The sequence below is a fragment of the Oratosquilla oratoria genome, chromosome 27, assembly GCF_046742065.1.
Source record: "Oratosquilla oratoria isolate Oo_2021 chromosome 27, ASM4674206v1, whole genome shotgun sequence".
In the NCBI taxonomy this organism is placed as follows: Eukaryota; Metazoa; Arthropoda; class Malacostraca; order Stomatopoda; family Squillidae; genus Oratosquilla; species Oratosquilla oratoria.
The window spans coordinates 15,716,965-15,732,444 of NC_134803.1; the positions used below are offsets into that span (position 1 = coordinate 15,716,965).

The following is a 15,480-nucleotide window of genomic DNA, read 5'->3' on the forward strand; positions in this document are numbered from 1 at the left end:
ATGGATGGGGTGGTGTGAGAGGTAAATGCAAGGGTGGTGGGTCAGGGATTGGAGATGGTTAAAGAAAATGGAGAAAAGTGGGAGATAAGCCACCTGTTGTTTGCAGAGGACACTGTGCTTGTAGCAGGATCAGAGGAGGGACTGAGGAAGTTAGTGACAGAATTTGGGAAAGTGTGTGACAGAAGAAAGTTGAAGATAAATGTAGGTAAAAGTAAAGTGATGAGATGTACAAGGGGTGAAAGTGGCAGCAGACTGGAAGTGAGTAATAAGGGAAAGAGACTTGAGGAAGTGGATAGTTTTAGATACTTGGGTGTGGATGTGGCAGGAAAGGGAAGAGTTGGGGCAGAGGTAGAATGTAGATTGAGAGCAGCAAGTAAATTCCTCAGTGGATTAAAAAGTGTAATGAAAAATAAACATTTGAGGATGGATGCTAAGAGGAGATTGTATGAAGGAGTGATTGTGCCAACAGCACTGTATGGGGCAGAAACATGGATCATAAGAGAGGAAGATAGAAGGAGTTTGTATTTACCTAGTTGTAATTTTACGGGACTGGAGCTATGCTCGTGTTGACCCGTTTTTGTATCTCTCTACATCTAGTTTGCTTTTGAATTCATGTATATTTCTGGCATTAACTGTTTCACTGTTTAATTTGTTCCAGACATCAATCACCCTGTGTGGGAAACTGTTCTTTTTCAGATCTCTTCTGTAACTGTCTTTCTTTAGTTTCTTTGTGTGTCCTCTTGTTCCTCTTTTGTCCCATTTTAATTGGTCATCTCTATCAAGAACTTCCACTCCTTTCATAATTCTAAAGATGGTCAACAAATCGCTTCTCTCCCCTCTCTGCTCTAGTGTTATCAGTTGTAATTTCTCCAATCTTTGTTCATATGTCAAATTTTGATAGTGTAGGTGCCATCTTCGTTGCCACTCTCTGGATTCTTTATAATTTCTTTGTGTTTTTCTTTGTACTTGGTGCCCACAATGATATAGCATATTCTAGTTTTGGTCTTATCAATGCAACAATTAATTTCTTAATCATCTCTTCATCCATGTAGTCGAAGGCCACTTTCAAAGATCTTAACAGATTGTAAGTCTCTCCAAATATCTTGTTTACATGTTTGTCAAGAGGCAGGTCAATTGAGATGATTACTCCTAGGTCCCTCTCTGAATTAACTTTTTTGACTTCTTTATCTCCAATCATATAGTTTCTTGAGACTCTATTTTTGCCTTTTCCAAACTCCATTATGCTACATTTCTTGATGTTGAAATTCATTTCGTATTTCTGACTCCATTCCCATACTTTATGTAAGTCATCTTGTAACGATCTGCAATCTTCTTCTGTTTTCACTCTCTTGAGCAATTTAGCATTATTAGCAAAGAAGTTCATGTAACAATTCACTCCTTCGTCCATATCATTTATGTATATGGCAAACATTAAGGGAGCCAAAACAGAGCCTTGGGGCACGCCACTTTTTACTTATTCCCTTATTGAGTTTTTATCCCTAAGAACCACTCTCATCTTCCTCCATTTGAAAAGTCCTTCATCCATTCTAACAGCCTGCCTTGAATTCCTCCTATTTTTTCAATTTTGTTTATTAAATTTTTATGTGGTACCTTGTCAAAAGCCTTTTGCAAATCCAGGAAGGCACAGTCCACCCAACCATCTCTTTCTTGTATTATTTCAATCAGTCTCGAGTAAAAGCATATTAGGGTTGTGGTGCACGATCTTCCACTTCTAAAACCAAATTGTGTGGGATTTATTATGTTCTCCAAATGTTTGATCCTTCTCCTTCTAATGATCTTTTCACATATTTGAGCTACTGTACTTGTGAGGGACACCAGTCTAAAGTTTGTAGGATCTTCCGTGTTTCCTCCTTTGTGTATTGGCACTATGTTTGCATTTTTCCAATCTTGTGGTACCTTTCCCTCTTTTAATGAGAAATCTATTATCTTGTGTATTTTATCTGTCAGTTCGTCTATGCACTCTTAATATTCAATTTGCGATTTCATCTGGTCCGTGTGACTTTTTGACATCTAGGTTTTTTATTTTATCTCTTATTTCCTTCTGTGTTATTGTTATTTCCTTCATTATGGGTAAACTTTCAAACTGATTATTCTCCCAGAGTTGAGAATTCTCGATTGTAAATACAGATTTGAAATGTCTGATCATAACATCTGCCATCTCTGTATCATCTGTGTATTCCTTGTCTCCTTCACGTAGTTTAACTATGTCATACTTGTCCTTTGTTTTGTCATTTACACATCTGTAAAAGAGTTTTGGTTGATCCTTCCATTTGTCTATATATCCCTTTCATATTCCCTTTTTTCCTTCCTGCGTATGTTTACATATTTGTTTCTAAGTACTGTACTTTATATGTTTGCCATTTGGATGTTTTTCTATTTTTCTTCCATTTTTTCCAGGCTTTATCTCTCCTAGCTTTAGCCTCACTACATCTTTTGTTGAACCAACATTTTATATATTTCTCATTATGCTTCTTTATTGGTACATATTTGTTTACTCCCTCATTGTACTTCTCTTTAAATATGTTCCACTTGTCCTCCATCTTTGTTTCATTATTAATGAACCCATCCCAATTTGCGTCTTGGAAATTAGTTTTTCAAAGTCCGTTTTGTTGTATTGTACATAAATCTTCCTTCTCTATGTTAATCATTTCTGTCTATATTATAATGGTCTTTTAATTCAAAGTCTATTAGTATGTGGTCACTTTTTCCAATAGGTGTTTTGTACTCAATTTTGTTTATAATTTCCAGTTCAGATGTTAATATTAGGTCTACTTTTGATGGTTCTTGATTATTTCTATATCTAGTGTTTTCCTTAACCCATTGTGTTAGTGTGTACTCGATAGTCATATCCAGTATGGAGTTGCTCCAAAGTTCCTCTCCTCCTTTGACTGTCATTTCTTCCCAAATTATTTCTTTTGCGTTAAAATCACCCATGATTACTAAGTTTCCACCTTCTTTTAGCAACTCATTAAGCACCTCCATTGTTTCTTCCAATAAGTTGGAATGATCACCATCTGACCATGCATGGGTCTTTGGTGGTACATACACTACTACAAACTTTCTGCTTTTTGTCTTTTTATAATCAATTTTAATCATGATTATTTCTGTGTTTCCTTTTCCTTCAATAACCTTGGTTACATTTAATCCTTTTTTGGTTAGTATCATGACACCTTTCTTTTCAGTTCTGTTTTTTGCCCATATGTTATATAGACCATGTCCCACAATGGTTGTTAATAGTGGTCCTTTCAATTTCATCTCCACTATGCCCATGATGTCAGGTTTATCAGTTTCTAAGTAGTCATTCAGTTCATTTAATCCAGAGATCATACCGTCAATGATTGTATATGTGTTTGAGATAAGGTGTCTGAGAAGTATGATAGGGATTACTAGGCTAGATAGAGTGAGAAATGAGGAGGTGAGGAGGAGAACAGGTGTGGAAAGGGAGTTGAGAGATAGGGTTGATGAAAGAGTATTGGGATGGTTTGGACACATGGAAAGAATGAGTGAAGAAAGATTAGTAAAAGAGGTGTGGAAGGAGTGAACATGAGGGGGCAACCTAGGATGAGAAAGATGGATAGGGTAAAAGGGGCATTGGGGAAGAGGGAAATGTCTGTTGAGAAAGTACATGAGAGGACAGAAGACAGGAGTGAATGGAGAATGGTTGTATTAATGTTGTGATGTATGAGGTGGAATGGATTGGGAGTGAGGGAGTATGTGTGAGAAAATTTGACACATCCTGAAGGGATTTCTCCCTGTCTTCTCCTTTTCTGCATGAGGGGACAGAGAGGAGGGGTCGCCAATTTAATGAAGCAGCCTTTCTGTAGATGTGCTGTATCTTGCAACACTGCTTCTGACCCAGGGCAGTGGACAAGATGCAGGATGACCTGTCATCCAGGAGGTGCCAAGATGAGAGGGAGGGAAGAGGGTGGAGTGAAATAGGGCTGGAATGGGTGGGAGTGGTTTTTATGCCTTTGTTTTTTGGCTACCTCCCTTATAAGAGGGAAAAAACCTTTGGTATGTGTATGTATGATGTATTTGTTTACCTAGTTGTATTTATCTAGTTGTATTATATGGGAAAGGAGTTATGCTCCTGGTGACCCGTCTTTGTATCTTTCAGCATCAAGTTTTTTCTTAAAATCTTGAATAGTGTTTTCACACACTGATTCTTTATCTAAATTATTCCAGGTATCCAACACTCTATGTGGGAAGCTATTCTTTTTCAGATTTCTTCTATAGTTATCCTTTTTGAGTTTCTTTTTGTGTCCTCTTGTTTTTCCATTCTCCCATTTTAGTAAATCATTCCTATTTCTTTGATTATCATTCATTATTATTTATCCGTCAATTTATTATTATTTACTATTTACCTGTTTGTTTATTATCAGTACCTATTTATTTATTCACTTATTATTTATATAATTATAATTTTTGTTTTTTGTTTATTTATTGTTGTTTTGCTTTGTTTTTTTCATCTGATCTAGTTATGGACCAAAAGGTCTCCTGTTGGCATGCTCCTCTTTTGTAATCCTTTGTAATCTTCATTTTCTTCAACATTGGAGGACTCTTTGTTACTAATGTCCGGAAGTTCGCCAAAGATAGCCACTAGAATTTCATCACAATGAACTACACAGTGACATGCTGATTCAATATCAGGATACTTGAGGCTGCTCCAGTTCATTCTGTTGATACCAATCAAATCAATAGTACAGAGGTAGCAGTCATTGCCATGGTTTGTCAGCTCCCTATAAACCATAGGAATTCCAAGCTTTAGACAAATCTTCTTGCCTATGGTCCAGCAATACATACTCAGTTCATGTCTTGCATACCATGTTGTAAACAGATCGGACTATGACGAGTGGTACCGTGATGTAGCAAAGTGATATAAGTTTAACAACAATAGAAAAAAAGAAGGGAAATGGATGATAAACCGACATATGCAGTGACAATCAAAAGAAGATTGGATATGAGTATGAAATGCCTTTGGGAGTGGTTAGGAAAAAAAATATGTAACATAGAAAGTCCCAGATATGAAGACGAATCATTCCATGAATTTAGAATAGAAAGAGGTATCGACCTCAAAAACATACTAATAAGCCAAGAAATATTTGAAATGAAAAGGGATATTGTTGAATGGAAAAGGGAATATAACCAATTATACAAAGAAGTGAGTGAATTGAGGAAGGAAAATGCACTATTAGTTAGGGAATTGGAAGAAATGAAATAATGTAAAAAATGATAATGAAAAGATGAAAAATGAAGATACAAATAAAAATGAAACTTTGTTGAGGGAAGTTAATGAAAAAATATTAATAGAGGCAGGCAAAGTTGGTGAAAATGTAAAAAAAGTCAAACATGATAGAAATCAAAAACCAAATGAAAGAAGACAAAGAAAACAAAAAAATACTATTCAAAGAAATAGTCAAAGAACAAATGAACAAAAGTACAAAGGAGACAGTAATAGAAATAATAATAATAATAAAAAAGAGAGATTGGGTAAGAGACACAATAGACAAAGAAAAACATGGTCTAATAAGGTTCCAAAGGGAAAAAAAGGAGAATATAGTGACAGAAATACTAAAAGAAATACAGGAGGAGGGCCAAGGACTCGAGCAGGCAATAGAAGAGATTTATAGAATGGGCAAATATTCTGAAGAGAAGAACAGACCTCTCAAAGTAAAACTTAATTCACAGAGAATAACAGAAGAAATAGTAACAAACATAGGAAAACTAGCAAAAAGTAAAAACTACAAGAATCTAGCAATAAAAAAGGAACTGAGGGATGAGGAAAAAGAAAAGGAAATAACACTTAAAGAGGAAGCTAAGGAAAAGAATGAGAAAAGAACAGAAAAAGAAAAGAAGGAGTTTTTTGGAGGGTGATGGACTTGAGACTGAGGAAAAGGAAATGCAGGAGAAAGAAGAAAAGAAAGAAAAGGAAAAAAATTAAAGATAATATATGCCAACATAGATGGATTGATATCAGGAATGGATGAATTGACTGACTATATAGGACAAGATAAACCAGATATAATGGGGATTGTGGAGACAAAATTAAAAGGATCATTATCACCAAATAGTATAGGCCAAGGATTGTATAATTGTTGGTACAGAAACAGAGAAACAAAGCAGGGTGGAGGAGTGATGTTGCTAACCAAGAAAGACCTACATGTGACAAATATCACAGAAGGAGAGAACAATGTAGAGGTGATTGTGATAAGAATTGAGGATAGAGATATGAAAAATAGAAAGTATGCAGTGATTTATGCCCCACCTAAAACTCACACATGAAATGAAAGTTAACACTCCAAAATGCTGGAAGACACAAGAAAAACACTAAATGAAATACTAAAGAAGAAAGGAAATCTGGTAATTATGGGTGATTTTAACTCGAAAGAAATATGTTGAGAAGAAATGACTGTTAAAGGTAGAGAAGATCACTGGGGAAACATATTACTGGAAATGACCATTGATTACACATTGACGCAATGGGTCAAGGAAAACACCAGATATAGAAATAGCGATGAACCCTCAAGACTGGATTTGATATTCACATCAGAACCCAAAATTGTGGATAAAATTGACACCAATTGGAAAAAGTGATCACATACTACTAGAACTAGAATTAAATGAAGAAACAAATATAGAAATTAATGAAAAACACAGAAAAGAAAGACTAATGTACAACAAAACAGATTTTGAGAAACTTAGAAAATTCTTTCGAGAAGCAAATTGAAAAAAAAAAATTAATAACGAAGAAACAAAGGTGGAAGAGAAATGGACAATTTTGAAGGAAATCTATAATGAAGTGGATAAGTATGTACCTAGACAAAAACAGGAAAGTGTATATATAAAATCCTGGTATAATAAAAAGTGCAGTGAGGCAAGTTACAGAAGAGATAAAGCCTGAAAAAGGTGGAAAAACTTTAAAAAAAACTAAGAAATGGAAAATATACACCAAACAATGATATGAATATGTAAAAATACGTAGAGAAGAAAAGAGAAATTATGAAAAGGCCATAATAGATAAATGTAAAAATCAACCCAAGTGATTTTATAGATATGTAAACGGCAAGCTAAAAGATAAACAGGAAATACTTAAATTACAGAAGAAAAAACCAGGAGACTGGAAAAATGCCAATATAGTGCCAATATATAAAGGGGGAAATAAGGAAGACCCAACACATTATAGACCAGTATCCCTAACAAGTACAATAGTTAAAATTTGTGAGAGAATCATCAAAGATAGATGGACAAAATATCTGGAGGAGAATAATATACTGAACCCAAGGCAATTTGGATTCAGACAGGGAAGATCATGTACCACTAATTTAATTTGCTTCTATTCAAGATTGATAGATATATTGCAAGAAAGGAATGGCTGGGCAGACTGTGCCTTCCTGGACTTACAAAAGGCATTTGATAAGGTACCACACACAAAATTACTATATAAACTGGAAACAATAGGAGGTATACATGGAAAACTATTGAATTGGATGGAGGATTTCCTACATGGAAGAAAAATGAGAGTAGTGCTCAGAGACAAATATTCAAAATGGAAAGAAATGAGTAGTGACATCTGTCCCTCCCACAGGGATCAGTACCAGCTCCAATAATGTTTGCTGTACAGGGTCTAACAGATAAATCCGTACAACTTCTTATCACATGTTTTAAGATTAATATCTTGGGTTATAATAAACAGAGAGTTATGAAATTTTCAGTATATTTAGAAAAGGCAATAAGAACAATGATTTCATTCAATGTAACCACCTTCAGCTGTTATGACGCTTTCAATGCGTTTACGAAACTTGGATACAGCGTTGATGATCTCAGACTTTGATAATGAACCCACAGCCTTCTTGATGTCTGTCTTCAGGGTTGTTATACTTCTGTGTGGCTTGTCACATGCCTTGGCCTCAATTCGCGCCCAAAAATAATAATCTAAAGGGTTTAGGTCTGGCGAATTTGAGGGCCACAACTCTTTGTTCCAGAACTGCACATTTGACCCTTCGAGAAGGTTGGTGGTCCTCTTCGCTGGTTGCCACTAGCCTTATCTTTCATCCAGGGTATTATTTTCTCTTCTAGAACTTTGCAATAGACAACGGCATTGACTTTCTCTTTGTTGTTGAAGAAGTGAGTGAAGACGTCCCCCTCAGTTGACACCACACAGAGCACCACTTGCTGGTTTCTTCGTCGTTGTCTTGTGTTGAACCTCTGAGGATGAGGAGGCTATCCAGCGATCATTCCGCTTATTGAAAGTCGCATCAACCGTGAAAATCTTCTCGTCGGAAAAAAACTTGATGACTGAGCCATTCGACTTCATCCAGTTCAACAGCTTTTGGCACCTGGTCAAGCGGATTTCTTTCATTTTTCGTGTCAAAAGATGTCTTTTTCCTTGTGAGAATGAGGTTAATCCCAATTTCTTTAATGCTCTGTGAATTGTCATTGTGCTGACACCTCTCTTCTTTGCCAATGTCGATAATGGTAGGGCTGGATTTGCATTGACACTTCTCTTGAGACCAGCTAAAAAGCGAGGTGTTAGAATTCTGCCCCTTCTGGGCTTGTGAGCAGCTCGTTGGTCTTCGCCGGTCTCATCAAAACGTTTACAAACATCGTAAACAGTTTGTCTGGAGTATTTTAGCATCCTTATTATGGCGCTAGGAGTGTGACCCGCGCGACGAAGTTCGCATATGGCTGAACGTTTGGCTTGTTCCATTGCTTAATGTTTATTGCACTGGTGCTAGTATACAACTGGCTAAATTATTAGACAAATGGAAGTATCTGGAAACAATCAGAATTGCCATATCTTACTTTTTAAGTGCTTAAAACCTCTTCAAAGTTTGTACGGATTTATCTGTTAGACCCTGTATATGTAAATGAAATGGACGAAGGCATTGAAAGTTACATGAACTGCTGTACGGATGATGCAAAATTATCAAAGAGAATAAACTCTGAAATAGACTGTGACTCATTGCAGAGTGATCTGAACAAAGTCTCAGAGTGGAGCAAGAGATGGGAGATAGAATTCAACATCAAGAAGTGCAGTATAATTGAATTTGGAAAAAGCAAGAAGAGAATATCAAAACAGTATAAAATTGATGGAAAAGAAGTAAAGAAAGTAAATTCAGAAAGGGACCTAGGAGTAATCATCACCAAAGACATGTCACCAGATAAACATATAAATAAAATGGTCAGAGAAACATACAATTTATTGAGATCAATAAAGGTGGCCTTTAAATACCTCGATAAGGAAATGATTAAGAAAATATTACAAACAACGATGAGGCCAAAACTGGAATATGCAGCACTGATATGGTCACCTAGTACAAAAAAGAATGTAAGAAAATTAGAAAGAATACAAAGAGCAATGACAAAGATGGCCCCAACACTTTCAAACCTGACATATGAACAAAGACTGGCTGAACTGGAATTGCCAACCCTGGAACAAAGAATAGAATGAGGGGACCTACTAACCATCTACAGAATTATGAAAGGAAAAGAATGCCTTGGTAGAGAGGACTTATTAAAGCGGGACAGAGTGGAAAGAGAGATGACAGGTAAGAATGATGAAAGATTATTGGGATGGTTTGGACACATGGAAAGAATGAAGAAAGATTAGTAAAAGAGATGTGGAAGACAGAGTGGATGGAGTGAACTTGAGAGGATGACTGAGGATGAGATGGGTGAATGGGACATTGAGAAAGAGAGGAATATCTGTTGAGTAAAGAAGGGAAAAGGGAGAAGATAGGGATGAGTGGAGAGTGGCTCTGTATAGATTATACTGTTATACAAGGAAGGAAAGGGCAGGGGATAGGGGGTAGGGGGTGCTTATGAATTAATGATATTTTGTTACAGCCCAAAGGAATTTCTCCCCATCTTCTTTTTTTCTGTATGAGGGGACAGAGAGGGGGTTGCTGATTAAGTGAAGTGCCCATGCTTTGGCTGTACTGCATCTTGCTACATTGCCTCTGAACCAGGGCAGTGGGTGGGATACAGGGGTGACCCATCAACCATGAGGGGCTAAGACGAGAGGAAGGAAAGGATGGTGGATGGGAGTGGAATGGGTGGGAGTAGGTATGTGCCTTTGACTTAGCTACCTCCCTTATAAGGGGGAAAAAGCTCTTGGTATATAGCTAGAATTTACTTTTCACCTCGATTTACTCTTCACTTCTTCCAATCTATGTAAAGGTATATAGTAACTTGGCATTTCCACAGTAAATATTTAACTTTAAATCTGGAAGGGACTGCCATCACATCAACATAGTGAGATGAAGGGAGAACATGTGCTTTTTCTTACTTCTGGAAAGAGTTCTAGTATAATTCTACAGTATATAGTATACACTAATTTTTTTCTTTTCAAGGGTTTTCACTGGGCATCACTTTCACTTAACTAAACAGCATTTTCTTTTAACAAATTTAATCATCTTTTCTAACATAACTGCAAAATTACTGTACTCTATTTGTATATACATACAAAAAGAGAATTTATATTTTCCCTTAGAATTCCTGTGAAATACTTCTAGAGTTTTCAGCTTCTCATTTTCCTTCATAAATCATTACCAAGAGTTATATATTACTCTGGTTGCTTTTATGAATTAACTTTATTCATTTATTCTCTTTTCTGCAGAATTTTGGTAATTTTTGTAGACTAAATACAAGAAAATAAGGGCATCACTACAGTAAGGCTTTAAAAGGTGGAAATAGATGATCTATTGTCACAAAGAAAGCTTTGGAGTCAAATCCTTATCTCACAGCTCATCAAGTGAAGGAACAAAATCCTGGAGGGATGGGAGAGTGTTGTGTGCAAACAGTAAGTTGCCACATTCATGACCTTGGTTATAAAAGTAATAAGACCTGTAAAAAAGCCCTTCCACACATCCAAAGCAAAATCACATTGACTTTGCGTATAAGCACCTTCAGTGGATTGATGACCAATGTTTAGAAGTGCTCTGGTGTGATGAGGCTACCTCTACTATCACTTATAACTAGGAATAACGTGTTTACTGGCATTTACCCACTTGACCCAAAATATCTGTGTGGCACCTTAAAACACCCAGATCCTTGATGGTGTGAAGTAGTTGTGTGCTGCCAAAAAATGTCTTGAGTGAATCAAAAAATGTACTTAGACCTTCTTGAGGGCAATCTTCACAAGTCTCTAGATCGTGCTGGTGTTTAAATTTACCAGCAGGGTGGGGCACTAGCTCACACTGCAATATCAGTGAAGTGGTTCATAGAAAACAATATAAAATTGATGAATGACTGGCCTATAGTCCAGACATTAATCTCATAGAAAACATGTGGTTCATCGTAAAAAAAAAAAAAAAAAAAAAAAAAAAGGGCATCAGCAATGTAACCAAGCTTCAAGAAGTCATTACAAAGTATCAGGCAAATATACCTCAGTATACCCTAAAAGAAATCTTGCATTGTCACTTCCTCATTATCTGCAGGAAGTGAAGAGACATAAAGGAAATTACAAAGTATAAAGCAAGTAAAGAAGTAATTTTTATATTTTATTGTAATATTCCTTTGCTTACACATGGAATTTTTTTCAAGGATGCACACTTTATTGAGGAGCACTATGTCCTACTGCATTGTTTCTGACCTGGGCATTGGACAGGAGACAGGGATGACTCTTTATCCATGAAGAGCTAAGATGAGAGGGAAGCAATGGGAGTAGAATGGGTGGGAATAGTTGCATGCTTTGGCTGACTAACTTCCTTATATAAAAGAAGGGCCCCTTAGTATATAGTTGTGAAAGGTATGGATTTGAGTCTGCAGATATGTAATTGTAGAAGTGAATTTTCATATGTGGTGCCTAACTCTAACTATTATATATATTGTATAGGTAAGTACCTACTACATGCATGGAAAATAAGATTGTGTGTAAATTATGTAATCAGTGAATGCAATATTTCTTTTCAGAATCAGGCAAGATTTTACATACTCATGCCAATGAAACTGTGGTAGGTGGAAGTCGTGCTGAGGATTACATGACCAAATGTGCTGTCAGAGATGTTTTTGAGTTAATGAAAGCAACACAGGAGCCAGCACATTGGTGTCACCCTCCTTCTCATGTAATAAGACCTAATATTCTGTGAAAAATAAAATTAATACAATTTATCTTTTATCATGATTACTTAGTCATAGTGGGTAGTCCTAAAATACAGTTCTTTTGTCACCATACTTTACTTATTTGATAAATCTGTATGATTATCCGCCTCATCTTTGTTTCTTTTATCTTATATTATTACTGTTTCAATACATTTATTGATTCTGTGGAAGCTTTGTACTTATTGTGATTTTGTATTGATACTTATCAAGACAGCCATATCCTAAATTACTGAATTTTTTTTTAATTCACAGGCTTCTAAGATGAAAGAAAGCTATTACAAATCACCAATTCAACAGTCACACACATCTTTAAAGTCTCCAGCTATTTCCCCACCCCCTGTTAAAGTTCCACTAAACAGCAACACGAAAAAACCATCAGTTCCACTGGCAGTGAACTGTGAACAGATCATTGTTCTACAATCTCACACAGTGCTCTATGGTCAAACTCCAAAAGGACTCAGAAGGTAAAATATGCATCCTCTTTTTAGTTTACAAGTGCAACGCTTTCCCCATCCTAGCTTTTGGTCAAGACTTGTTGTGCTTTGTGAGAGGGCTAACCAAGTATAATAGCAATAATATTTGTCTTGAGTTTCACTGACTGGAAGCCAACATCCCCACAGTGGCTAGTAGTGGTTCTTGGAACCTCCCATAGAACTCTGCGAAGAAACTTGACTTTTGTTTGTGTTTACTGTGAAGCCATTTCTTTCATTGGCTTATAGTAGTAGGAGTAAGAGAACAGTTGTCAGATGTCTTAACCACTTCAGTACGAGTCAAATTCTCACACACAGCATTGGTTGCCATATGTATGATCCATCACTGTACTCTCATTATAAAATATAAAGAGGCTGCTGTATTACTCATTCTCTTTTACTCTGAGTAATAATAAACTAAGAAAATGTGATCAAACCAGTTCACAGAATCCTGGGGTAGCTCATGTACAACTACAAAAAATATATACTCATGACACTATAGGCGTCATTGTACCAAAGTGGTTAGTGTGAAAATGTGGAGGAATTACATTTGAAACTGATAAAGAGATATCCTGGGCCCAGTCCAGAGACTGTTTGTCCCATGGAACTGCATCTCTAGATGGAGGTGAGGATGTTGATGAGTTGAAGATATGGGCAGCAGGGGTAATTCTTTTTCACTTTGACATCCATCATGCAGGACTACCATTTGCATGTACCCATTGGCCCTAGAGCTAACCAGCAACAACTATAACAAACTCCTGCATATGTCTACATACCAGTGGCCTCTTCCCTGGGTCAGAAGCAATACAGCAAGGCACAGAACATTTACAGCAGGGCTGCTTCACTTACATAGTGACTTCCCCTTCCTGTTCTCTCATGCAGAAAATAGAGAGGACAGGGGGAAATGCCTTCAGGCTGCTTCAAAATATCCATAAACAACCGTCCTCCACTCATCCCTATCCCCTGCCTTCATCCTTGCTCAACAGACATTCCCTTTTTGCTCAAAGCCCCTTTCACCCCACCCATCCATCTCATCCTCTGTCATCCCCTCATGTTCACTCTATCCACCTCTTTTGCTATTTTTCTTCACTTATTCTTTCCATGTGTCCAAACTATACCAATAATCTTTAATGAGGTCTATCTGCCAGGTTTCTTTCCATTCCCACTCTCTTTCTCACTTCCTTGTTTCTCATTCTATCCAAACTTGTAACTCCTACTGTACTTCTCAGATACTTCATCTCAAACACAACACTGACATTGGTATGAAAGGAAGGCTAGCAAACAAGCTCCAAGCCAGCACTTTTTCGATAAGAACAAGGAAACACCTATGTTGTGCTTACAGAAAAGAAGTTGTGTACAGTGAGACCTCTCATTAACAGACGTTAATTAGCTGTGTTTGTGGTGTTTTTGCTGTGTTTTCGGTGTTTTTGGTGCTGTTGTTTAGTGCATGAAATCACTATGCCACCCAAAAACCACTCCAAAACACTAAAAACACCGCAAATGCAGCTAATTAATGTCTGTTAATGAGAGGCCTCACTGTATTTCGATTGACCGCTATATTATAAGTATCCAGTTTGATATAGTGTATTAATGTACAAAATGAAGGAAGGAAAAGAAGAAAAAAGGAATAATGAACCAACAAAGAGAGGATTAGACATGACCAGAGGCAAATCAGTACTAGGAGTGATACCAAAGAGAACTTGTTTGAACGATACCCCAAAGTCAACTCAAAGGTGGGACAACAATGTTTTTTAGGGTTTCAAAGAGAAAGAGGACTATAAGGTATAGGTTTACATGTAGAAAGAGAAACTAGGTATAGCAATGTATTAAGGAATCAAGACATTAATGACTTGATGGAAGAACTAATACATTTAAAAATTGAATATAGAGCAATGCACAGAGAGATAACCAATCTACGAAAAGATAACAAAGAAACAGAGAGCCTAATGATCTAAAAAGTGAATTAAGTATGATCACAAGTGATAAAAGAAAGAAAAATGAAGACAAAAACAAAACTGAGGAACTGAAAAAAGAGGTCAAAGAACTGAAAAAGTTGGAGAATCAGTTAAGGAGACGAATCTCCTAGAAATAAAAAATCAGTGAAAAGCAACAAAATCAGAAAATAACATTTAAAGAATCAGTACAATACCAGGTAAGAGGAAAATGCTATAGAAACAGTAATTAAAGAAAAGGAAAACTGGGTAAGAGACACAATGAATAAAAAAATAAAAATAAAAAAAAGTGCATTGTAGTTTATGGTATTAGAGAAAAACATAATGTATACTAATACCAAAGAGAAAAAGAAGAGAAAGAAATTGTAAATGAAATTCTGAAAGATGTTCAAGAAGAGGGACAAGATTGGACAAAGAAATTGAGGAGGTGCATGGAAAGGGACAAAGAAATTGAGGAGGCGCATAGAAAGGGACAATACTCTAAATAAAAACACTATAGGCCAGTAAAAATCAAACTAAGGACTCAAATGATAGCAGAAGGGGTACTGTCAAAAGCAGCAAAGCCTGCAAATAGTGAAAATTATAAAAATGGAAATGAGTGGTGAGGAAATAGAGAAAGAACAGGCACTTAGAAATGAAGCAAATGAAAAAAACGAGAACTGAAAAAAATAAGTTTTTTTTTTTCAATATATATATATATATATAAGAATACTAGACCTGAGGCTGAAAAAATAGTACATAAAAAAAGGAAACAAACCAAAAAAAGAGAAAATAAAAAATAAAAATAACATAGACATAGATGGTATGATTTCAGGATTAAATAAATTAAACAACTGTTAATAGAGAAACCAGACATAATGGGAATTGTGGAGACAAAATTAAAAGGTCCACTACCATTAAATACTGTGAGACAAGGTCTATAAAACCATTGGGCA

General features: G+C 36.2%; 1 protein-coding gene across 4 annotated transcripts in view; it reads left to right on the forward strand.

Moving 5' to 3' along the window:
- Positions 1-15,480, forward strand: part of LOC143039912 (uncharacterized) — a 290,898-nt gene that overhangs the window by 260,717 nt on the left and 14,701 nt on the right. For all 4 annotated transcript variants that reach the window (XM_076210271.1, XM_076210272.1, XM_076210270.1 and 1 more), the window contains 2 exons: positions 11,935-12,086; positions 12,376-12,587. In XM_076210271.1, the coding sequence (XP_076066386.1) occupies positions 11,935-12,086; positions 12,376-12,587 (364 nt within the window). The remainder of the gene's footprint in view (positions 1-11,934; positions 12,087-12,375; positions 12,588-15,480) is intronic.